We start from the raw sequence: 26,504 nt of genomic DNA on the forward strand, positions 1-26,504 counted from the left end.
GGCAGAGGGAAGAGGCCCTCCAATTTGTCTGCATAAACCATTTATAGCCGCGCATTCAAACCCACACCATCCAAGAAGAAAAAAGCCCACTGCAATCGCCCGTGGCTTCCCAGTCTGTCATTTTTCCTTCTCTTTCATTTTTTATTTTAATGGCAGGAAGCTGTGCTCAGGAGAAATCTCTACCCTGGCTGCTCCTGGCAGCACAGAAGCTAAATTTTCCCTCCAAATTAAAGGAGGATGAGCAACTATCCTTCAGGTGTCAGTGACTTACGGTTTGCAAAGTCTACAAGCATCCAGTAACTGCAGGACATAGCTCTTGCCAGCCCCCATTTACAGATGAGGAAACTAAGGCTCAAAGAGGTTAAATGACTTGCCCAAGGGATAAATTTAATCAAGGAGGTAAAAGATCTGTACACCGAAAACTATAAAGCATTGATGAAAGAAATTAAAGAAGACACAAATAAATGAAAAGATAGCTTGTATTCACAGATTGGAAGAATTCATATTGTTAATATGTCCACACTACCCAAAGTACTGCACAGAGTCAATGCAATCTCTATCAAAATTTCAATGGCTTTTTTTTTTACATAAATAGAAAACAATCCTAAAATTAACATGGAACCACAAAAGACCCTAAAAAGCCAAACCAATCTTGAATAAGAAGAGCAAAACTGCAGGCATCACACTTCCTGATTTGAAACTATACAAAGCTATAATAATCAAAACAGTATGGTACTGGCATAAAAAAAGGCATATAGACCAATGGCACAGAATAGAGCCCACAAACAAATCCAAGCATTATGGCCAACTGATCTTCAACAAGGGTGCCAAGAACACACAATGGGGAAAGGATGGTCTGTCTCTTCAATAAATGGTAGTGGGAAAACTGGATATTAGGAAAACATGCCAAATTATGAAATTGGACCCTTATCTCACACTACATACAAAAATCAACTCAAAATGGGTTAAAGACTTAAACACGAGACCTGAAGCTGTAGACTACTGGAAAATAAGGAAAAAGCTTGACATTGGTCTTGACAATTATTTTTTTGGATGTGATCCCAAAAACACCGGCAACAAAAGCAAAAATAGACAAATGGTATTGCATCAAACTGAAAAGCTCCTGCACAGCAAAGGAAGTAATCAAAAGAGCTAAGAGACAACCTATGGAATAACAGAAAGTATTTGCAAACCATACATCTGACAAGGGGTTAATATCCAAAATATATAGGAAACTCAAACAATAGTAAAAAAATTAATAATAACAATAAACCAATTTTAAAAATGGGCAAAGGGCCTGAAAAGGCATTTTTCCAAAGAAGACATACAAATGACCAACAAGAATATCGAAAGGTGCTCAATAAGGGAAATGCAAATAAAAACCACAATGAGATATCACCTCACACCTTGTCAGATGGCTATTATAAAAAAGACAAGAGATAAGTGCTGGCAAAGATGTGAAGAAGAGGGAATGCTTGTACACTGTTGGTGGGATTGCAAATTGGTGCGGCCACTGTGGAAAACAGTATGGAGGTTCCTCAAAATATTAAAAATAGAACTACCTTATGACCCAGCAATTCCACTTCTAAGTATATAGCCAAAGGAAATGAAATCACTACCTTGAAGAGATATCTGCACCCCCATGTTCATTGCAGCATTTTTCACAATAGCCAAGATATGGAAACAAACTATGTCCATCTACAGATAAATGGATAAAGAAAATGTGGTGTATATATACACAATGGAATAGTATTCAGCCTTTGAAAAGAAGGAAAGAAATCCTGCCATTTGGGACAACATGAATGAACCGAGAGGCTATTATACTAAGTAAAACAAGCCAGAGAAAGATGAGGACTCTTGCATGACCTCACTTATATGTGAAATATAAAAGAGTCAAACTCATAAAGGCAGAGAGTAGAATGATAGTTGCCAGGGGCTGAGAGGTGTGGGAAATGGGGAGATGTTGGTCAAAAGGTATATTACTCCTATAATTTAAGCAATAAACTGTTACTAAAGCATCTGTAGCTGGTGGTGGTCGCAGCTTAAAATGGTGACAGAAATGGAGATGATGCACTGTGACGTCTGAGACAGGAGGTCCAAAACCACACGCAGGCTGAAGGAGGATTTGGGGTCTTCTAGATAAGGAGATTCTAGATGAAGGAGTTCCTCAATGTCTATGAAGAGGAGCCAGACCCCACCAGTCCCCAGAGGCATAAGAGGTGGAACCCTGGCCCTGACTCCCAGGGGCTCCCAGTAAGGCAAGCAAATCAGGATTTGTTTGAATTCCACTCATTTTTAGTTTGCACTTTTTGGCTACGTAGCCCTGTCCTGGCACCAGGCATAACTACATCAAATACCTCTTTCATTCCTCCGTACAGCTTGTCAAAGCAGGACTTGTCTCTGCAGACCACCCTTTCTTTTAGGAGAAGTGGGGATAGAAAAGTTCATTTTAAAAAATTTTTTAAGTACAAAAGGAATGCATGCTTATTATTTTAAAAATTAAATAAAATAGTACCAACTAATATGGAGTAAAAAAGAAAAGTATCTCATTCCTCCATACCACTCTATCCCCAGCCTATTCCCCAGAGGTAGCCACTGGTAACAGTTGGGTGGGCAACCACTCAGCCTCTGTCTGTGTTTGAACAGACAAAGGAAAGGGTGAGTGATGAGCAGACGCACAGACGGATACCAAGGTGTCAAACCACAGAAGAGAGAGTTCTCCCCAAATATCTGCCTCTCTCACCCTGTCACCTCTCTCCAGTCATTGTCAAATGCTCTCAGGCCTTTTCTGGCCAACCTATTTAAAGATGTAAACATCCGCAGATCACCCCGCACACACTCCATGATTTATTTCTCTCCGTAGCACTTATCACCATCTGACATCCCATATGGCAGCTTTTTTTTTTTTTTTTATAAGTCTGTCTCTCCTTACAAGAGTGTAACTCTATAAGACTGGGAATTTGGTCACTGTTACATCCTAGCACCGAGAACAGAGCCTGACACTTAGTAGGCACTGAATAAATATTAGTTGGAAGGAAGGGAAGGAGAGAGGGAAAGGAGGGGAGGAGGGAGAAAGGAAAACTATAATATTCTAAATACAAATAGGATCATAACAAGCGCACTGTGCATCATGCAATGTACTGTTTTCTCTTAAAAATATGGTGGACCTTTTTTTTTTTAATTGCAGTACCTGATAATATTAAAAGCTGCAAACTATTCCTATGTATGGACGGGTCATCACTGACTTAACTCACTCCCTCCTTGAAACCCTGTACGGGCAGTAAGTAGGGAGGGGGCCACAATGAGGTGCCCCCCCCCATGGCACTTGGCAAGAGGCTTTCCCAAAAATTTAGTCTATGAAATTGACTGGTCATTAATCAGAGCAGGCCAAGTTACCCTCAAGAGATGAAATAGCCCCAGAGCTGGTGGGTCTTAAAGAACATCTGACTGGTGGTATTAACAGGCCTAAAGATAACACGTGTTCATTGGAGGCAGAGGAATCAGGGAAAAGCGGGTGTCATTGAGGCAAACCATGGCGGGTCCCATAGGAGCACAGCCAGGCAGGCCCAAGTGTTGGGACCCCCTGGCAGGCATTCCCCTATTGGTGAAGTGGCCTGGGCAGGGTTCAGAAGGCATTAAATCCTCAGATTTGTGTCCTCAACTCCTCCCAGCACTCAAGTAGCTTCTCGCAGAGGTGGAAGGTGCCAAGTACTCAACATACTGTCCAGTCCATCTCACAGTAAATTTCTCACTGAGAAGGAATAAACTGACCTCTGATTTGATTTGTTAGTTTTTGTGGACTTGATTAGAAGAGCCAGGAGGCCCCAGTTCTATCGATGCAGATGAGACATCTAGGAGATGGAAATTTGGGGCCAGTTCAGCCAAGGGCCAGAGCTAGGCGGAGAGTACCCCTGTTGGACTGACCCGCCTATGCAGTCAGCAGCCTGCCTTGTCCCATTGCTTGCCATCTTCAAACATGTATAACAAACAAGAAGCGCCTACTGTTTACTGAGCTCTGACTGTGGACCAGGTCCTGAGCCACATGACCTACAGTGATGACCTCACTTAATCCACGTGGTGGCCCTGTCGGTCAGGAAGTAGTACGCCTACTTACTGACAAAGAAACAGGGGTTTGGAACATCACAGGACTTGCCCAAGGTCAAGACCCAAGAGTCAAGTGATCCCCGGGCAAGTGTTTCATAAGAGGTGGTCCATGGATCCCTCACACCAGTACCGCCTGAAATTCTTGTTTAAAAAGCAGATCCCAAGAACTCACCCCCTGATTCACTAAACCAGATTATCCGGAGGTGGGCCACAGGAACCTGCATTTTACAAGCTTCCAGGCATCCTGCAGGTCCATTAAGGTCTGAGAATAACTGCCTGTGCCATATCATAACCTCTAGACTCTACTCCCAATGCCTCCCTTGCCCTGTCTGGTCCCTGCCCTTTCTTGGTTCCCCTTGTACTCTTCTGACAACTCCTTCATGGTTTCATTCTGTCCACCTTGGGATCCTTCATTCACTCTTAAGGTCTAAGTGGCACCCATTGCTGAAACAGGTGGCAGCCATGACCTCTCCTCTGAGCTTCAAGCTCACACCTGGAGTTGCCAACCCACATCTCCCCCAGAATGCCTCAGGGCTCCTCTGACATCCCAAAACCCAACCCACCATCTTCCCCTCCTACCGCCTCTCCTGCATGGAGCCCTGATGTAATCCTCATCCTCCCAGCCACCTGGGCACCATCTCGGAGCTTCCCTTTCCCTTCCCATCCCATCATTCATTTACCAGGGCTGCCCGTGTCTCCAATGTGTCCCCCACTCTCTTTTTCACCAAAACTATAGCTCAGGCTTTGGCATCCTTCCCCCAGACAGCTACATTCCCATCATAACTGGTCTCCCTGCTACCATCTTGTCCCGCTTAAATCCATCCTCCACAGGGCAGCTAGACTGACCCATCCAAGAAGCAAATCTAAAGCCTTCAGTGGCTCCCACTTCCACACACCCGGGGCCTGTGTGGACGTTGGTCCGTATATCATCTCTTTCCACTTTTAATGCTGCGTTTAATGTTTCACTAGCTGGTGGTTTGCTCTTGGCAACAAGGCGATCTTCTGTAAATGAGTGCCTCCCTAAGCATGCAGAACCAAATATTTAATGCACCTTTACAAACAGCCTTGGGTACTAGGACTAGTGCTACTGCTAACAGAGCAATGAGGGGAATACTCACAGTAAATAATGCAATGTCTCCTGCCCTAATTTCCCCAGCACCAGAGGCTTTCTAGTTAGGATTTCTCAGGCCCACACTTCCTAACATCTCTCTTTCCTTTTCCAGTCTCAGGAATTCCTAAGCTGGTCAGTTACAGCTTCCTACATCCCAGCTGGGTGTTCTCTGTGAAAAGAATAAGTGAATAAATGAGAAAAAAAGTTTAATGTTAAATGGGAACTTTCTCTAGAAAGAACATCTAAACATGCACTCGCTGTTTTTTGAGTAGGGGTCCAGGATAGAGCTAAGGAAGCAGGGCCACGAAAGCCCAAGGCCAGCCTGGGGAAGCTGTGCAGCTTCAAGGTCAGCTTCAAGGCCACGTGGTTGCCTGCTGCCTGCCCCACTCCCCACTCTATCTATTAGGCACTCAGGTACAGGTATTTTCGATATATGAGTTGGTGTCATCTTTGCAAAGACCTTCACTGCTTCCACTAGACCCCCAGGTTTTGAAGTCTCTGCCCCTAATTAACAGCCCAGCTAATAAGCGTCAGAGTCAAGGCTGGAATCCAAGTTCTGCTCTTAAAGCTCATGCTCATGCAGGGCACTCATGAAGAGTCCACACCCCTCTTTACAAGGAGGGGAAACCTGGGCACAGAGAGGATGGGTCACAAAGCTCATCACAGGCAAGACACTCTCTCTGACCTCAGTTTATCCGATACACACCCTACGAGACGAGTCTCTACGGCAGGTGGGGAAGAAGGCACTTGAGATAAAAAGTCACAGTGACAGCAGCAGAGTTGGGGCCAGAACCTAGCTCTCCTGGACCCCTCAGCCACCTCTCCCTTTCCTCTCACCCCCTCGTCCTTTCTTTCCGTCCTCTTCTTCCATGTCCCCTCCCCTGGACTCATTGCCCCAGGCCTCTGTGCTTAGCCCCAGAAGCCATGGAAGATTCCAGACTGCAGGCCACTTCCAGCCAGATTCATCAGTGTCCCCATCCCACCCTGCAGCCCCATCCCCACCAGTTCCTATGCCAGAGGCGCCCTGGCACAGCAGAGAGCTCAGAGCCAGGGAGTCTGGAGCACTGCGTTCTAGATCTCTTTCTGTTTCAACTTGCCCCGTGACGCTGGGCAGGTCCCTTCTTTCTGAGCCTCAGTTTCTCCCCTGTGAAAGGATAGGGTTAGACAACATGACTCCAGGCTGTCTCGATCCCTGAGACACTGCTGTGGCTGGTGTCCTAGGGCCAGCCTCGGTGTCACAGATACCTTGATGACCTTTGGATGGGCCACTCAGGCCACACCCTGAGAGGGGTTCCAGCAGGGCCTCCCCAAGGCCCCCACTTTCTTCCAGTGAAAAACAATGAATTTCATTCCAAATAAGGGAACTTACAGCACAGTCCCCGCCAAGGCCCAGTTCCGGCTGGTTTATGTTAGCTGGACAAGACTAAACAGACCTTCACATTCTCAGTATTAAGCACTAAAAGTGAAAAGAAAAAAAAAAAAATGACTGTCTCTGGAGCATTGATGAGAGGTCAGTGCTCCCCTGAGGCCCCTCAAGAGCTGGGCAGACCTGGGGAGGCGAGGGAAGGTGGGGGACGCGAGGAGGAGGGTGTGACAAGGGCCACTGGGGAGGGAGAAGGGTTTCAACGGGCAGCAATGTGTGGCAGGCACCGGGTAATGGCGTCAAGGGGCGTGGGGCCTGGGGGTAGAGGGGCAAGTGGTCCTTTGTGTCGGCAGAGCTGGGAATGTGAAAGGGCACCGGACGATGGGAACATGAAGAGCAGGAGAAAGGAGGAGAGATGCAGGGAAGCAGTGAGGCAGCCAGTGACAGGAAGACGCCTTCTTACCCGCACCCTACCTGCCAGGACCAGGAGGCCAGGAGGGAGGGAAAAGGGAGGGAAGGACTCCACCACTTCCTGGACAATACAGCACCTGTTCCCAGCTGCCCCCACCTGCCTCCTGCAGTGTGGACACCACAAACCTGAGATAAGAATTTAATTATTTACAAAACAGAGAAGCCTGAAGCAGGACTGCCTTCCTGTTTTCCCACCGGAGCGCCTCACACATATCTGCCTTCTAGCCTAACCCTGCAGGCCCTGCCCCTCCACCCCTCCATTACCTGGGCCATCTCCTTTCACAAAGTGCTTTGTCACTGTGGTCTGACAATCCTGAGAGGAAGCCATCACAGTTCTCATCTGAGAGGAGTGACGTGATCTGCCCAAGGTCACTTGTGTGTTGGTGGCAGAGCTAGGATCAGTGGCACTTCAGCATGAGTGCCAAGGCTTGTGCACCCTCTGGGGCCACACCGTCATCCACCAGCCTTGCCTTAGTGCCGTACATAGGCAGCTCCAGCTCCTCCATCTGCCCCCTGCCCACCCCCCAAGAGAAAGCCCATCCATATGTATCTATACAAAGTTCTTGACCTTCTTCTGAACCCATCCCTCCTCCTGGGAGCCCTGTCTGACTCCTCTCGGCCTAACAGCCGCCCTCCTCTCCTCCAACCTCCCTTACCCCAGTGACCAGCACCACAAGTGCTATGAGGGCAGGGGCACGTCTGCCCCAGAGGCTGGCACAAGGCCTGGCACCCAAAGAACACCTATGTCATCAGGGAATGAATGAGTGAACCAATGGTGTCATGCTGCTTCTCTTGTCTTGGCCCCAGAGCCTGGTACTCAGGAAATGCCATTTCGACAAAGAAAATGGGCTGTAGCAGCCCTGAAGGGCCCATGGAAGAAAAGTTTGACTTCCCCAGAATCAGTCCATTCTTGCATTTATTTCAGTGCCTACTATGTGTGCCAGGCATTGGTAGTAGTGATACGACGATAAACAAGTCAGGCGGTAAAAGATACTGATGAGTAAACAGGCCCCAACAACTAGTATGATCAGTGCTATGAGGGGAGAACAGGGCAGCAGTGGGAGATGACATTGAGGCCATTTAACCTAGCTGGCCAATCAGGGAAGGCTTTCTGGTGGAAGTGATGTCTAAGCTGGGACTTGAAGGCTGAGCCTAATGATGACAATAATAACTAGTGTTTATTACTAGTCCAGCATTATCTCTGAGAAGGAATTAGGGTACGGAGAAGGTAAGCCTCTGGCTCCAGGGAGCACAGTTAGCAAAGACAAAGTCTGACTCCACTCCAGAGCTCACGCCTCAACCTCAGTGCCTTCCACCATGCCTGCCTTTCCACCTCGGTCCTCATATGACATGACTGACGGGCCCAGGTCCCCCAGACGCTGTTGGGAAATGCCAAAGGCCCGCTGGGCCACACCAGAGTTCAACATCTGGGTTGGGTTTCCATAGCCCAATGGTACCCCCAGGCCTCTCATCCTATCTTATATTTTGACCAGGCCCAGAGAGTGGAGCTTGGGGGGGTCCCTGCAGGCCCAGAGCTACCCCCACATTCCTGAGACAGATTTGGTGACGGAGAAAACTCCCCCATCTTCTCACATGCCTGAGTTTCCTGGGTCACTGGGAAGGAAGGGGCTCCATCCCAAAGGAGAAGTTCTTCTGGAACATTTGAGAAATTATCCCCAAGCTGGAAAGTCCCTGTGTGGCCTCACCCCTTACAGCTCTGCATCATTCACTGCTGTCCCCGAAAAGAGGAACATCCACCTGCAATAGGAGTGGATGGGGGATAGGAGGACACGGGACAGGAACTCCCTCTTCAAGGAACACCAGCCAGCTGTGTGACCCTGGGCAGGTGGGCACACACAACCTGGAGGGTGCTCTGGATATGTCCATGCAGCTGTACCCTAGGCTGCTCCTCCAGGAAATACAGCCAAGACCACTTGTCTCAGCAACCTCTAGGAGATCTGGGGCAAGATCCAGCGGAGAAAGAGGCACCAGGTCTTCAAGAAGCTAAAAGGCCGGGACAAATATAATAGAATGTTTTCTCCCCAGCAAGTTTGGCTCTCTGAGAGTGGGATCCACATTGAGGTGATGAGAGAAAAAACTGGGCGAGGGGCATAGGGTGGCCCTCTAGAGAGGCAGATGTTTCTCAGCTGGGTGCCAGCCAGGTTGGAGACGAAAGGACGCCACAAGTGCTCTGCAGAGCACCCTGGAGAGAGCCAGGGCCCTTCAGATCATGGTTACAGCACATCTGCACCCAGAGCCCGGGCCCTGTGAGAGCTGGCCCACTAGAGAGGGAAGCTGTTGGCCCAGCGCGGCCCAGCTCCCGCCAGCCTGCTGCACACACCAAGCCCCAGGGACCCAGATTTAACATATCCTACTTCATGTGTCCTCCTTCTCCCCAGGGGTCCCTCAGCAGAAGTTAAGATCCAATTGGCACTAATGGGACCAAGCTGGCAGTGCCTAGGGCGGCTTGAGTGCTGTCATCATAGATTTGACTCACTAAGCAATGGCTGCCAGTGCCTATGGAGCCCACCATTAGTGACATTTCGGGGGAATCAAGTGAACTCGGATGGTGCTTTAAGAGTCAACACCACTGTCTGGCCAAGCTTTCAGATGGAGACCTAGAGCTTACAAGTGATTTATTCTGTCTCACATCCAGGAAGGGCTAAAACCCAGGCCTCCCAATAATCAGCTCATGAGCCCATAGGCCCATTCCTCTGATTCTGGCCCCAGAAAGTCTTCTCTGGAAGCAAAAGAGGGTCCAGTTTGGTGGACATTTCCAGGGCACCATCTAGCTCTTTCCTTCCTCCCAAGGCATAAGACCTCCAGTCTGATATTCAAATCCCAAGCCCAAGACGGGAACCTCAACCCAATCCTAGAATATGGAGCCCCAAAATGGATTCTTGGACCCAAGACTCAAAGCTCAATTGCAATCATAAACCCTGAACCCTGAAGTGAAAACTCCCTTCCAGGAATGGAACCCTCACCCCAAGCATGGAACTCAAACCTCTAAAACAGGTACCTCAACACCAAGCCAGAATCCTGCCTGCAGAAATGGCACCTTCACCCCAAAATAGAACCTGGTGCCCTGGGAACTGAACCTTAGCACCAGACGGTAAACCCCTATTTTCAGTTCAAGTCCTGAACCTTGGGAAACTCTCCTCAAAAGCTGATCCAGATTTTTCCCATATTTTGTTTCATTAACTCAACCTCAACTTGGGGACCAGAAGAGGAAACCCAAACTCCCTAAAACAGGTACCTTCACATTTGCAGTGAAGGAACCAGAGGAATGTTGTGCAACCAGAGCCCCAGATTCCAGGAGGGCTGCTCTCTGATGCAGAAACTTCCACGTGAGTGGTCTCCTGGTCATTCCCAGCCTTGTCCCAGCACTTCCTCCATCCTCTTTGCTCCACAGCAGGGTCTGGGAATCTGGCTGATCTCCTCAGCCCCAGAGGATCTGCCAGCCCCAGCCCTGGAGAGGGTGTCCACTCTTGCCTCTTCTACTGGACATAATACTGGAAATCCTTGCCACTTAAGCAAGAAAAAGAAATGAAAGTCATCCAAATCAGAAAAGAAGTAAAACAGTCTGTTTGCAGATGACATGATCTTATATATAGAAAACTCTAAAGACTCCACCAAAAAATTGTTAGAATTGATAAACGAATTCTGTAAAGTTGCAGGATGCTAAATCAGCATACAACAGTCATAATGACAAACTATCCAAAAAAGAAATTAATAAACCCATTTACAATAGCATCAAAAAGAATAAAATACTTAGGGATAAATTGAACCAACTAGGTAAAACATCTATACACTGAAAACTATAAAACATTGATAAAAGAAATTAAAGAAGACAAAAATAGAGAGATATTCCATGTTCATGAAGTAAAAGAACTGATTTTTTTAAATGTCCATACTACCCAAAGCAATCTAGAGAGTCAATGCAATCCCTATCAAAATTCTAATAGCATTTTTCACAAAAATGGAAAAAACTATCTCAAAATTTGTATGGAACCACAAAAGACCCTGAGTAGCTAAAGCAATCTAAAGCAAAAAAGAACAAAGCTAGAGCCATGACACTTCGTGACTTCAAACTATATTTCAAAGCTATAATAATCAAAACAGTATGATATTGACATAAAAACAGACATAAAGATCAATGGAATAGCATAGACCGTGCAGATATAGACCCACTCATACATGGTCAACTAATTTTCAATAAAGGTGCCGAGATGGGGAAAGGATAGTCTCTTCAATAAATGGTGTTGGGAAAACTGGATATACATGCAAAAGAATTACATTCAATCCGTAACTCATACAATATATAAAAATCAACTCAAAATGAATTAAAGATCTGAACATAAGACATGAAACCATAAAACTCCTATAAGAAAACACAGGGGTAAAGCTCCTTGACATTGATCTTGGCAATGATATTTTGGATTTGACACCCAAAGGACAGGCAACAAAGAAAAAATAAACAAGTGAAGCTACGTCAAACTAAAACATTTTTGCATACCAAAGGAAACAACCAACAAAATAAAAATGCAATCTACAGAATGGGAAAAAATGTTTATAAACCATACATCTTATAAGGGGTTATTATTCAAAATATATAAGGAACAATAGCAAGAAAATAATAATAACTCAATTAAAAAATAGGCAAAGGACCTGAATAGTCATTTCCCCAAAGGAGACACACAAATGGCCAACGGGTACATGAAAAGGTGCTCAGTGTCACTAACCATTAGGGAAATCAAATCAAAACCACAATGAGATACCATCTCACACCTGTAAGATGTCTATTATCAAAAAGACAAGTGCTAACAAACATTGATGAGGACACAGAAAAAAGGGAATCCTTAAACACTGTTGGTGGGAATGTAAATTGGTACAACCATTTTGGAAAACAGTATGGAAATTCCTGAAAAAATTAAAAATAGAACTACCACATTATCTAGCAGTCCCACTTCTGGGTATATTTAAGAAAAAAAACAGTAACTATGTGAGGTGGTAGATGTGTTAATTAATTTGATTGTGGGAGTCATTTCACAATGTATACATATATCACATCATCAGATTTTACACTTTAAATATATTACAATTTTGTCAACTATACCACAATAAAGCTGCAAGGAAAAGAAGGGTTTCCCTGAGAATAACCGGATTGGGGGCTGGGGATAGAACCTGTTACCTCAGGTAGGGAAGGGCATTCTTTTGGGTCCAAGCTCTGCCTTCGTCCCTGGAAACTGGGGACTCCAGGGGAATCAGAGGCAGGAAGAGGTCCTGGCTGGTTCTACTGGGATCAGGATGGGCTTTTTCACTCACCCCAGTCTGTATCCTGAAAGCAAGAGTCAAGAATGGACATTAACCTAATGTTGATTCAAAGAGGTCCCATTAAGAGACCGAGAAAGAGCCTGGAACAGGACTCAGAAGTATGGACTTTCACAATCTCATGATAATCTGGGCCTCAGTTTCTCCTCAGTCAAGTGGGCCTATGAATCCTTGCCATGGGAATTGAACGAGATCCTGGAGGAGAAAGCAGGAGGGGACTATTTAAGTGCTATTCAAATATAAGAGACAGTCCTGTGAAAAGTGTTCAAGCCCAGGGCACAGCTTTTCTCTCTCCTCCTCTTCCCCTTTCCTACCTGCTGCCTCATTTCTCAGCCCATTTCTCCACATTCTGTTTACTAGATGGCCATCCATCCAGTGCCGCCTGCTTTCCCCTCCCTCGAAGGCTTAATAATTTAATAAGTACTGAGCCCCAGGGTGAGGGTCTGGGGCTTTGATCTCGTGTCTGGGAAAACCAGAGCAGCCTTGGCCTGTCCCGGCTGATTTATGGCCACCTTTTATGGTTTGTGTGTGTATGCGGGCATGCAGGAGAGACTGGCCCTACAGGGAGTGAGGAGCCACCTGAGAAAGCCTGGCGAAGGCCGGAATGAAGGCCCCCGGTTTGAGCACCAGCAGAAAGCCCGAGGCACATCACACCGCAGGTGCCTCTGCCCACCCAGGAGCCACCTGTGAAAAGCAGAAGGGACATTAATTATTGACAGTGTCCCAGGGGTAGGGATGGAGCCAAGAGCTCAGGGCTAGCCCTGCCCGGCTAACCTGTCTCTCCTCCTGGCTCTAAGACCTTGAGACCCTGGGTGGGACACAACTCTCGAGGGAACACCCACACATCACACACATACCCTAGTCCCCCCAAGAGGCCCACCTCCCAGGTATATCCAAGCTCTTCCATGCCAAGCCACCTGGGTGCCGCACTGACCACTGCCCAGAGTCAGAATCTTCTAAAGCCTCTCCCAGATCAATCTACCTGCCTCCCTTGCTTGATGCCCCACACTGGCAGGAGCCACCTCTCTCCTCCCCTAAAGGGCTGCAGGGACCCCCAGCCTGGCCCCACCCCTGCCCCTCTGTTTCTCCAGAGCTTTCTAAGACATCTAAGTGATCTTGTCATTCTTCTGTTTAAAGCCTTCCAGGAGTTGCCCTGGGGACAGCACGCATCACAGTTGGGAAAAGCATTCCTTCCCACCACCACTGCGAATGCCCCAGCTCCTGAGAGCATAATTCTGTAAGGACAGAGCCTTGAGACCTCATTACCACCTGGTCCAATCCAGCTGTATGACCCTGAGTAAGTCACTTCCCTTCTCTAGAGCTAAGAACTCCAACTCTGGGCTGAGAAACAAGGGAGGACAAAACAATCTCTCTCTGGTATCTACGAGACCCTTCCACCAGCCCCTGCCAGTCCTCTCCCTCAGGGAGAATGTGTTTAAAGGAGTGTTTGCTGGGAAGAGCAGGGAAAGAACAGGAAAGGAAAGCAGACACAGAGGAGAAGAAGGGCTCCAGGACCCTTCTGCCAACATGGACGGATGTCTGGATTGGATGAGGTCGGGCTATGAGCACGTCAAGGACAGACGATGCCCAGTGCTCACCTCTCAGTTCTCCATATCCCGCACCACACCCAGCACAGAGGGGGCAGCGACTCTCTGATCAGGGCAAAGTGCCTCCTCCCCTTGCTTTCAGGGGCACCTGGACGCCCCCAAGTGGACACACACACTCTAGCCTGGCCCTCCCCTGGAGATCAGCCTTTCAACAGATACCAGGCAGAGGCTGGGGCAGTCAAGGGTGAAACACGCAGGTGAAAGCCAGGAGCGTGTGGGACTGCCACCGCCCTAATCAGACGACAGCACCTTCCCCTTGCAATGTTCTCCCTTTTCTGTCCCTCTAGAGTAGTCAGGATGGCACTCTGGGGGCAGCAGAAGCAAAGAAGACCATCCAGGTAAGCCAGCAGACGTACTTCCTGCCTCTCCCTTCATTCCAAGAAGGGTCCTCTGTCCTTCTGTTCCAGCCCCATACAGACAGCCTTTGTGAGCAGCAGCTTCTTCCGTGGACAAGGGAGCGGCTGCTTAATGATGTTCTGCTGAAAGTCCCTTGGCCTAGAGGGCTGGGATTACACTGGCCTGAGCTCAGCCCCTGCTACTTCGCAGCAGCGGTGAGCCAGCCCTAAGCTCTGTTCTCAGGCACAGGGGCTGTGCTAGCCCCGCTACCAGGTACCCTTTGCCAATGCCTGCCACACCCAGCTCAGGGCTGTCAACTGGAGATGGGACTGCCCCTTCTGGGGTGCTTTTAAAAATATGAAAGAGCTATCTTTTTAATGTCACAATGCCATTTAGGTGGCCAGTGACATTTAACAGGCAGGGGTAGGGATGCTAAATGAATAATTCCACACCCAACATGCCAGGAGCACCCCCTCTAGGAACATGAAGCTGACTCCTACTCATTTTCAGATCACTTCCTTAGATAAACTTTCCCAGACGCCCAGGACCAGGTCAAGCTCTGTTTCACAGTCCTTACCCAAATGTAACTGCTTGGGTAAGTAACTAAGGCAATATTAATCGTTGGACAGGGCAGTTAAAGCACTGGGTCCCCCATCCTCAAGGAGGTTGAGCATAACTGTCCACCCCTTCCGTGTGGGCTGTGCATAGGGACTTTCTTCCAAAGAGCACAATATGGAAAGGGGGGAAGTGTAACTTTCACTTTGCAGAGCAGAAACCTAGCACGTACTACCTCAGCGGAGTGATCAAGGTCAACATCATGTTGACAGCATGCACCGTTGATATGATGTGAGGAAAACGGCACTTCAGCTCTATGGTCTTTCTCTCCAAAACCGATAACCACATCTAATCATGAGAAGAACATCAGAGAAATCCCAATAGAGGGACAGTCTACAAAACACCTAACCAGGAATCCTCAAAATTGCCAAGGTCATCAAAAACAAGAAAAGTGTGAGAAGTTGTCACAACGAAGAGGAGCCTGAGAAAACCTGACAACTAAATAAATGATGTGGTGACAAAAAACATAATTCAGTATCCTGGATGGGATCCTGGTGCAGAAAAAGAATGTTCGGGAAAACTGAGGAAATCTGAATAAAGTATGGCTATCAGTTAATAACAATGTACCAATATTAATTCATTGCCACAAATGTTCCGTAATAATGTAAGATGTTAACAATGGGAACACTGGGTATAGAATGTGTGGAAACTCTCTACGCTATTTTGCAATAACTCTAAATCTAAAACTGTTCTACAATAAAAAGGTTATTAAACAAGAATGAAAGAAAGAGAGAAAAAACGAACTACAAAATCAGAGATATCTTGACTAGAATCCCAGCTCTATCTCATACCAGCCATGTGACCTTGGGCAAGTTACTCAACCTCTCTGAGCCTCAGTTTATATATCCATAAATGGGGTTAATAATCATACTTCACACGGCTGTTTTAAAGATTAAATGAGAGAATAGGTGTAAAAAAGCTTAGCACAGGCTCTAGCACACAGCATGTTAGCAACTGTTATCATATTCTGATTCATTTTTGTTCCCATCTGCCTCCCCCACTGGACAGGAAGTTCCCTGGCAGTGAACCTTCATCATTTCTGTGTACCACCGCGTCCTCATGCCTACGAGAGCATTTGGCCCATCGCTGATGCTTCACGTGCATTTGTTAAACAACAGAATGAGCCCTCCTCATCAGAGCATCCCTGGAATCCCAACTCCCACCCTGGGAGAACTTCAGTCCTAGAGCCCAGCACAGTGCCCCACCTGTACCCAGAACCGCAGCCAGAGCAGAAAGCCAAGGCCTCCCACCTGCCTCTCAGTGACTAGCTCTAGTTCCTCCTCCTCTCCCAACCCGTCTTTTCTCTCTGCACCCCCACCCCCACCCCCCCACAGGCGTCAGCACCTGCTCATTTCCCGAAGCAGCAGAATCTGGGTAATGACCTCTGATAAGCATCTTTTAATAAACCTTGTAGCTGGATCTGTCATCCAGGGACTCAGTCTCCCCCCTTCCCACCCCCACCCCCATCTCCTTCCACTTCCTGGGCTGCCTATTAGCACCTCTGGTCTCACCAGGCAGGCTCCCAAGGCCTCTGGAAAATGGCCAACAGGAAGCTCAGGCTATTCCATAAGCCTGACCCTCCTCACAAGCCTAGGTCTCAGCGGCCTGGCCTGGCTCTGCCTGCACCACCCAGCCTGACTGCTGGCCAGTCCACTTCTCTCTATCTCTGCAGGCAGGTTTCCCAGGTGTTACCAAGGAGACCACTTGCATCCTGCCCAGCGTTGCCAAAGCAACCGGCTCAGTGAGAAGCAGCCCCTCATCCTCTAGCTCCTGGATGTGCAGGACCAAGAACAAGAGAGTCACAGACCAACAGGAAAGAGGCCCAGGCAAGCTGGTACACAGGGGGGAGGCGTCCCCTGGGCAGCGACCAGCTCCTGCCCTCCTTCCTCCCTCACTCTTCCTCCTTCTGTTACCACTCGTGCTCATCCTACCTCCATCTTGAGCTCTAGAGCCAATGCCTGGGCCCCAGTATGCACATCTTGGAAGTGGGCACATACCATCCAAGAGGGTCAGGGAAAAGAGGGCCCCAGTATGCAGAAATTCCCTCCAAGACAAATTTTCTCCCTCATGGGCTTTAGTATCCTGGGTAGAAATCCCAGCTCTGCCATTTCCTAGTTCAGTGTTTCAGGATAAAATTCTTCACATCCATTAGTCTCAACCCTCTCACCTATAAAATGGGAATAATACCTATCTCACATTTATTGGGAGATTAAATGAATTAACCTACATGAATCCACTCAGCATAGTACACAGGATCAAAATTTAGGCTTCTTAAAAATGCTTTTTTTTTTTTCCTGATGAGCAATGGCCCTGCTGACCAGAGCCATAGGTCAGAAATGCTTCCAGATGCATGATTCCTAGATGGAGTCATCAGCTTGCCTGTCCCACCAGCCCTATGAGCTAGGCCTAAGACAGAAGTCCTGCAGCCTCCACTCACCTCCCAGCAGCTCAAGATGCGTCATTCCCTCCTCCCCTCAGCCTGTATTCTGCTGCTGCTCTTGTTAGTATTTAAATGAAATTACTACACTCCTCTGCTCAAAAGCCATTCATGGCTCCCACTGCCTACATGACAAAGTCTAAACCATTCATTCTGACATCAGAGGCCTTCCAAGATCCGGCCCCAGCCTACCTTCAAAGATTGACCTGTTTGCCCCACACCCCAGGTGGGAGGAATTGCTCATTGGCCCTGCACACACCTTGCATTTTCTTGCCTCCATACCTTCGCTGCCATGCCCTCAGCGAGATACCCTTATAACTCCATTCCAACTCTTCTCTATCCAACTCCAGGTTCCCCTCTTCTGAGATGTCTGATCTCACCAACTCCAAGGGTGTCAGAGTGAAACTGTTCTGAGGCCCCACAGTCTTGATAGTTCTCAGACCTTGGGGTAAATCAGAATGACCTGGGGATCTTGTTAAACATGCAGGTTTGGGGACCCCATCCCCAAGATATTCTGAGACAATGGGTCTGGCCTTTGTGAGCAGCAGCACACATTTCGTGTGTGCATTTCGACACACTTCCAGGTGATGCTAATGCTGATACAGGCAGTAGAAAAACCTCCCTTTGAGAAACACTGGCCCAAAGAAACAGAAAGTTCCTTTGAAAGTGACCAATAGCTGCCTGACAGGTCTACCTGGCTAAAAGCCCTGCAGGGCAGGTGTATGGGGCAGGGGGCTGGGAAGGAGCATCCAAACCTCCCTGCTACTCCCTCTCCCTCCTCTGGAGCTCTGTCCAGAGACCAGAAGATTGTTCCCCAGTTTCTTTCTCACAATGGAAGACAGAACTCACCAAGGCTGAGTTCTATGGGGGCAGGATAGTTTACCAGTCACAACAGGGAGCTCGAAAGTCAGAGAGCCCTGGGTTTCAACCCCAGCTCCATCAGTTACTAACTATGTAGTCTGCAATAAGTTACTTAACCTCTCTTTCCCCATCTATAAAATGGTGACGATACCTCCCTCAGTAGCTTGTCAGGAGGATATTAATCTAAATAATCTCCATGTAAGTACATGGCACACAGTAACCACCCAACACACAGTAGCTAAAAATATTACTGTTATGATTAACAATACAGGGTTCAGAGGTCAGACTGAACTAAAAATCAACAAGGCATGTTCAGGGTTCAACATGGGGGCTGTCTCAGCCCAGACTCTCTGAAGTTTGGAGGGTCAGAAGAGGACTCCAGCCCCCTTTTCCAGGTCTGTTTGCTGCATCACTGGGGGTGGCGCTGGATGAGCTCACCTAACCTGCAAGCATCGTGACAACCAAGGAAGGAGCCGAGACAAGGGCTGTGGGAATATCTGTGGGTTGGCCAAAGGACTGAGACCTTGAATATCTGATTATGGCAATCTGGGTCATAACCTTGGAGGCTGTGGATAGGGGAGGGGCGTGATGAAAGGACTGCTTTAGACAGCTCACTCTAGCAGCATCAAAAGAGGAACTGAAGGCAAAGAGGCCAGCTATTGGCAATATCTGGGATAAGGAACCAGATCAGGAAGTAGCAGAGAGAATGTGAAGGCTGGAAAATAGGTAGGACTACAGCACCACCACCCTCAGAGAGCACGGAGGAAGGGCAGGGTCTGCAGAAAAGTTCCGGTGGCTCACTCTGGCCCACCTCAAAGAATTAAGGCTCGTCGGCCAAAGGCAGAGGCTCCTCCTTCAGGGCCAGGAGCCTCAGCCAGGATGGAAAAGAGATTCTGGAAACAATGTCACACCCAGCCAAACCTGGAGGGGGACAATCTCCCTGCAGCTGTCATAACCAGTGGCTTTGTGAAATGTCCAATTCAATAAGTACCAGCTTTGAAGAGATGGGAAGTTCACTCCTAGTTATATACGACAAAGAACTGAAAACAGGTGTTCAAACAAAAACTTATACACACATTCATAGCAGCAAAATTCACAATAACCAAAAGGTGGGAACAACTCAAATATCAATCAACTGACAAATGGATATACCAAATGTGGCATATATATATATATATATACAATGGAATATTATTCAGCTACAAAAAGGAAAGAAGACATGTTATGAGGTCTGGCAATTAAGTTCATGAACTTCAATGTTGCTAACCTTTTTTTATATCAGAAGGATAACTCATTATGAATTTGTACCAACTGGACAGTTAACCAAATTTACTGTTTGGAAGTGCTGAAAAGCCTGTGTGAAAAAGTTAGACGACCTGAACTTTTCGCCAACAATTCATGGCTTTTGCATCACGACAATTCACCAGCTCACACGGCACTGTCCGTGAGGGAGTTTTTAGCGAGTGAACAAATAACTGTATCGGAACACCCTCCCTACTCACCTGATCTGGCCCCCAATGACCTCCTTCTTTACCCGAAGATAAAGGAACTAATGAAAGGAAGACATTTCGTGACATTCAGGACATCAAAGGTAATACGATGACAGCTGTGATGGCCATTCCAGAAAAAGAATTCCAAAATTGCTTTAAAGGGTGGACTAGGTGCCGGCTTCGGTGCATAGCTTTCCAAGGGGATACTTTGAAGGTGACCATAATGATATTCAGCAATGAGGTATGCAGCACTTTTTCTAGGATGAGTTCGTGAACTTAATTGTCAGACCTCGTACAACATAGATGAACCTTGAAAACATCATGCTAAGTGAAAGAAGCCAGACACAAAAGGACAAATACAGTGCGATTCTATTTATATGAAACACCCAGAATTGGCAAATCCATGACAGAAAGTGGTTGCCAGGGATTCAGGGGAGTGGATAAGGGGAAGTGACTGCTTACAGGCTTTCCTTTTGGGGTGATGAAAATGTTCTGGAACTAGATAGAGATGGTGGTTGCTCAATATTGTGAATGTACAAAATGCCACTGAATTGTACACTTTAAAATGTTGAAATGGTGAATTTTATGTTATGTGACTTTTACCACAATAAAAAAAAGACGGGAGGTGGCCCATCCAATCCCCATCTATAGGTGACCACTGGGGCTGAGGAGTCCTCCCCAAAGATTTCCTAGTTACTTTTCTCCCAAGCAGGCAGGTGCTCAGAAAGAGCTGGGGAAGGAGGAAGACCTTGATTCTCTTATCCATCTCCAGGAAGCATGAACCCCCTGCCCAGTCACCCTGTGCCCTTCACTGAGATTGTATACACACTTACCCATTCCTACCTCCAAGTCTTTTCTGTATGTCCCTTCCCTCACCCTCCTCCCCACACTCTAGGACTCCCACTACACCCCTTGCCATCTCTCCAATTTCTGCAGTTCCCTCCACATCCAGCTCAAATCCTTCCTTAATCCCCCATTTCTGACCTCTGCCCACACACATCTGGGATTTCAACAACCCAACCAAGTACTTGACCCCATTCCCTCCCTCAGCCTTGCCTTTTCAAGCAGACGTTCAGCCTGTGAACGTCAGGAGCCCTCACCTCTGAGCCAGGCACACAGCAGCTCATTGTAGCTGTCTGTTGGTCCTAAGCCTAGAGCTATACCCAGGACCTCTCCCCTGGACACTCCAGACCAACACTGCTCAGACCCCAGTGGGAATCACCAGCAGTGCAGTGAGGTCACTGTGTCTCCAGGAAGAAGACCACACAGTCTGCCATCTGACAGGTGATGGACGAGCCTTGTTTCAAGTCAGCTTGACAGCCAGACCAATCTTAGATCTCCAGTGAGTCCCAGGGTCCCTATTACACCAGGCTCCTTCCAGTTGTTTTCATTAAAATGATGAGAAATCAATACAAATTGCAATTATAGGAGAGAAAAAATCGAGAGTTCCCTGCCCCCAGCAAATTTCTACATGGACAGTGATAAGAATTAGAACTGAATTCTGGGCGAGGACTGAAACAATCTAGCAGAACTCTAGGTGGACAGTCTTAGAATCACAGCCAGTACCAAGGTCAACACCAATACAAGTGGAATGGATCTGGATGACCATTGATATATCAGGGAAGACTCCTCGGTCAGTGCTGATACAGTCAGAAGGGAATTTGGAGTGAACACTAAAACAATCACAGAGGGAAGCTGACGGCTCTATTAGGATGGAGAGAAGTCAGGCTGAGAAGGAGCATCAGGACCCTGGATGGAGGATGGAAGGAACCCACAGGTGGCCTTCATGGGCATGCTCTGGGCCTTCGTCTTAGGCTTAGAAGGAGCAGAATCAAAATTCTCATGGCCACCTCCAGCAGGTGTGTGGGTAGGGGCGGGGAAGAGTGGACGTCGGTAAACTGAGCCGGAAGGGAAATGGATGGGGGAGGGAGACTGCCGGGAGAGAATTTCTCCACCATTTAGTCCCAGGGAGGCAGCAGAAGTGGGGTTTCCCAGGTCAGCCAGGGGTGGAGTCCGGTGGAGGAAGCTAGGGTGGGGGCCAGGTGGTGAGAGAGCCTCAGAGCCTCTCCTGCCCACTCTCTCTCTTGCCAAAGACCCCCGCCTCAGAGACCTCACATCCCCACAAGCCCAAACTTCAGGTAAAAAAAAGGTACAATTATGGAGGTGTTCTCTGAGCTTCCCTAGGATTCAAGGATGGGGCAGGGCCTTTTTGGGTAGTTTGTGAGCATTAAAGCACCAAGTCAACTCACAGGCCCCCAGCTAACCCCACCCTTGAAGGACTTAGCCGGGCTTTGCCACCTTGTCTGGACTGACCCACTGAGTAAACTGGGCCAATTAATCACTGTCCATTCCCCTCATTCTTCTCACTTGTAAGGGAGACACTGAACTGGATGACGTCCACCTCTTCTTTCATCATTAGGAATCTGTTTCCAACGCGCAGAAACAGTCTTTACATGTGCTAACAGAGCTTATTTCCAATTATATAAAAAAACAGTATTTGCTTATTGTAGAAATATTTGAAATGAGCAAAATATAAAAAAAGAAAAGACAGAGTCTTATGTGATCCCGTTACCTAGAGGAAACCACTCTTAACCTTTTGGAAACTTTCTTTCCGTGGTTGATTTTTTTTGGCATTCAGGTCTTTTTTTTTTTTTTTTTTTTTAACAAAATTGGGATCTTATAGTTTATACAACTTCATATCCTGCTTTTTCAACTGTCCTTACGCTGCTGTGAGCCTTGTCCCAAGTCATCAAATATTCTTCAAAAATATAGTTTTAAAGATTGCATAATATTCCACCAGGAGGCTATACCATGATCACAGGGTGTTTATACCATGATCACATGATCCTGGTACAAATAACACGGCCATGAACTTCCTCACCTAGTGCATAAGTATTTGCCTGCATCTCCATTTCCTTAGGATCAATTCCTCTAGGTGGAATCACAAGGCCAATGAATACGATATTTTAAAAGGTCTTGACGTGTACCGCCATATTAATTTCCAGAAAGACACAACAAACCCATTGATTTTCCCGAGCCGAGTGAGAGCTGAAGTTCTGAAAGGGTTGGAGTTAGAATGCAGGACGGTGGTCCCGTCTCTCCTCCTCTCCCCCAGTCTTGAAGGTTAACTGTCCAGCAAAAGAGAGGACAGAATTCCAAGTCAGAAAATATAGGTCTGCAGCCTAGCTCTACCTCTCACTGGCTTTGGGAACCTGAAGCAAGCAATGGTTCTCCTCAACTTTAAAACGGGTCTTATTAGCTCTGCTGACTCCCTAGACCACTTTCCTTGCTCACATGAAAAGCTGTTTGTGAAAATTCTTTGTTACCATCAATACTCTGTCAAAGGGCATTGCTATCACCCTTCTCATAACGTGGGGGTCTGAAGGAGTGCGTTGTTCCCCCTTCCTGGTTCTCAGCCACCAGAATGCCCAGAATGCCAGGACAAGTGCCGGCTAGTTCTGAGAATAATAGAAAAGTAGCTTCCTGAGGGGAATCAGTGGGATCTGAGAGCCCAGGAGGACTCAGTTCTGTCTTGCAAAGGTCAGAGACAGCACTGGAAGCTGCAGGGACAAAAACTGGCCCTAGGGCCTCCCTGAGGGTGCTGGTGGGTCAGGGACTCAGACAGCAAAGACTTTGCTGGTAAATCTTCCTGTTTCAAGGCTCCCAGCACCTCCTTTCTAGGAACCCAATTGGACATTAGGCCTTTGGGGGAAGCAGAAATCAAGCTGATTCAGTGAATGCAAAAGTCAATAGCTGCAGAGGACCCCGGAAGCCATCAGCTTTGGCCCCTTCTTCCAGGCTACTATAAATCAGTCCTGGATCCCACCAATTGGAAATGCAACTAGTGCTTCCAGCAAGACCTCTCCAGCCCTGGGCAGATGGAAACGGAGACTGTGATGCCTCCCTGAAAAGCACAACTGTCCGGCCTGAACCTCACACCACACTGCCCTATCCACCCGGCAAATACCCTTCTTCACGCCTACACGCTCACCAAGCATCACGGCCTGGGAACTCCAGTGACGTTCCCAGTGCTGGCAGGGAGAACTGCGTAGACCCCTCCAAACGCCATCCTCCGGATTTCCATCATCACCACCGGCCGCCCCCAGCCTGAGCCTACCTCCATGGCATCTCCTGTCTCCAAATACACACAACAGGTGGCACCTGCCCATCCTCCCTAACCACACTGTCCACCTCTCGCTGCCCTCCACCTGAGCCCCAGTCTTCCAGCTGCGCCCAGCGCGCGGAGCCTTACCTTTGAGATTTTGGGAGTGGCCCCGCGGCGGCCGGTTCGGGTTTCCTCGGGGCAGAGAGGGGATACTAGAGAAGTTGTTACCCATGGCATCAGGCCCCAGGGGATTCGGCACTCGCAGAGGGCAGCAGAGGCTGGGCAGGAGCGGAGGTACAGAGCGCGTGTGTGTGCGCGCGCCGGAGCGCGCCGCCGGGGGAGGGCCCCGGTGGGGCTGCGGCCGGGGGCGGGCCGGCCGCTCCTCTCCTCCCTCTCTCTGGGCTCCGCGGTCCTCTGCGGGTCCTGCCCGCCGCGAGGGTCCTCGCGCGAGCTGGCTACCTGCCTGCCATTGCCCGCGGCGGCGGCGGGGGCGGGGGCCGCGGGAGGGCCCCTGAGTCCGGGCCGGCGGTGCCCGGGGCTGCCCCCTTCCTCCAGCTGGCGCTCGGGTTCTGGCTGGTGGTGGGCGGCGCGGTGGCTCCGGCGCGCTCCCCCAAGGCCATAGAGTCAGGGCTCCCGGCGCTCAGCGGCTCGGCCTGTCCAGCGGCTCGGCAGCTCAGCGGCAGGCTCGGTCCCCGCCCGCGGGGACGGCCGCTGCGGCGACGTGCGTGGCGCCCTCCCGCCGGCGGGTCTGCATGGAGCGGGGCTCCGTGGAGCGCGGGGCTTGCTGGGCGCTCCCGCGGTGGTTGGTCTCCCCCGGCCGCCACGCTCCAGCCACCGTCGCCCCCACCCCCGCCCCCAGCCGTCGCTAGGATTCCCTCACACCGGTTGTTATGGTGACAGCTGCGCCGGTGAATGAGCGTCTTAGTGACACGCGCGCGCCTGTTCAGCCAGAGGTGGTCCGCGTTCCCGGGTGCCAGAAACTATCTGTGGAGCGGGGGGCCCCCGGATGCAGGTGGCATTAAGATGTCAGGCAGAGGTGGGACTCCAGGGGTTGGACTTCGCCCTCTCACAGACAGTGGAACGTGGTCTTGAAAACAAGAGAAACGGTAAAGCAAAAGAACATTGATCTCCCTGGGTGCCAGGATGGGGCCTGGCACTTAATAAAAGCTCAAGAAAAACAATTTAATGAGCACATGGATGATTAAATAAATGAAGTGAGATTAGGAACCCGAGCACTTGTTCCTCCACTCTCAGTCAGATGTGAAGGGGCAATGGCTCAAAACAAAAAACCCAGGATGTCCAGTTACTGGACACATAACATCTGAGGTCTTTTGATAAATACAGACTGGACCTAGGACATTGAGTTGCTGGCCAAGCTGGGGAAACAGACCTCAGGGACAAACCATCGGAGAACCACCAACTCTGAACTAAGTGGTTCTGTCAGCTATAAGAGGTGGGGGAAGGGGGACCTCTGTGGCCTATAGCAGTCAAAGGAGGCTTCCTGGAGGAAGGGGGCTTCAGCAAGTAGCCTGTTCACATGACTTCCATCCTGTAGCTCAGCACTGTACCAGGAAGCCTGCAGGAAGGCAAAGGGAGTTATTCTCTAGATATCTACGTGGACATGGGGCATCTCCCTCTCCTAATCTATCGGGTAGAAGATGAGCCAAGTTCCCCCCAAAGAGAATCTGCCGTCCTGCTCCTCTAGGTCACCCCTAGCTCCCTGACTGGCTTCAACAACTCTGGATCCAGAATTAGCAAGGAGTGGGCTGGCAATGGGCATCTCATCCATCCTGTTATGGAAGCTTCTTCCCTCAAGTCTCCATGTGATGGCTTTTTATTATTCAGGCAGAGCTCATGTGTCACCTCCTGACCTTCCCTAACCACCCCAAATAAGGAAGCCCCAACATTTTGTCACTTTCCATACCATTATTCTGTTTCATTTTCTGGAATTAGTTTGAAAGTAGCCTTTCCTTCTTGTTTATGTTCTGCCTCCCCCATTAGAACATAAGCTCTGTGAGGGGAGAGAGCGGTCAACTCCATTCATCATGAAGTCCCCAGCCCCTAGGAGAGTGCCTGGCGTATGACAGACTATCAAAAAGTATTTGTGGAATGGGCGAATCTCCCTGCTTGCCAGCAGAGGAACTCCATTAAGATCCCTGGGAGTAAAGCCTCTGAGCCGCCCTTTATTTCTCTCCCCTGCCCTCCAGCCCCACCCCATTGCAGGCATCACATCCTTAAATGTCTGGGACTCCAGGCAAGCTAGAAATATCTGTGACAGCTGCTCTCTGGGGTCGGGAGGGAAAGACAGCCCCCACCCCCACCTCCAGCTCCTCAGATGCCCAGGATCACGTGCCCAGCCAGCTGCAGAATGGACATGGCAGGTCAGGGGTGCTGTCTTATTTATGGGCGTATCTTCCCGAGGCTCACTCCCAACTGATGACTCATGCATCAGAAATCCATGGGCTCTGAAAGGCAGCACATGCACACATTTTCACACACACCTCTACACTGTCTTACACACTCACTTCTATGTAAGCGCACACACTCACAAGCATTCACATGCCCCCCCCTGAAATCTGCTGGAATGAGGTCACTGGGAGATGCTGCTGGCATCAGAATAAATCTGAAGGCTCTGTATAAATGAGACTAATTCCCTTGGAGTGTGTGTGAAGT

At 48.7% G+C, this 26,504-nt stretch overlaps 1 protein-coding gene across 3 annotated transcripts in view; it reads right to left on the reverse strand.

The window, feature by feature from the left end:
- The window catches only part of NEURL1 (neuralized E3 ubiquitin protein ligase 1), a 62,332-nt gene extending 37,605 nt beyond the window's left edge, over nucleotides 1-24,727 (reverse strand). The window contains exons 1-2 of one of the 3 annotated variants that reach the window (XM_019725053.3): nucleotides 23,979-24,727; nucleotides 22,747-22,854 (exon numbers count right to left, since the gene is read on the reverse strand). In XM_019725053.3, the coding sequence (XP_019580612.1) occupies nucleotides 22,747-22,854; nucleotides 23,979-24,063 (193 nt within the window). In that variant the 5' untranslated portion in view covers nucleotides 24,064-24,727. Of the gene's footprint in view, nucleotides 1-22,607; nucleotides 22,654-22,746; nucleotides 22,855-23,978 lie in introns of those variants that run through there. The other 2 variants (XM_019725055.3, XM_019725057.3) reach the window with 2 other exon arrangements.
- Between the last annotated feature and the right edge of the window lie 1,777 nt (nucleotides 24,728-26,504).

This window comes from Rhinolophus sinicus, chromosome 15 (assembly GCF_057876585.1).
Source record: "Rhinolophus sinicus isolate RSI-liver-muscle chromosome 15, RSI-T2T, whole genome shotgun sequence".
Classification (NCBI taxonomy): Eukaryota; Metazoa; Chordata; class Mammalia; order Chiroptera; family Rhinolophidae; genus Rhinolophus; species Rhinolophus sinicus.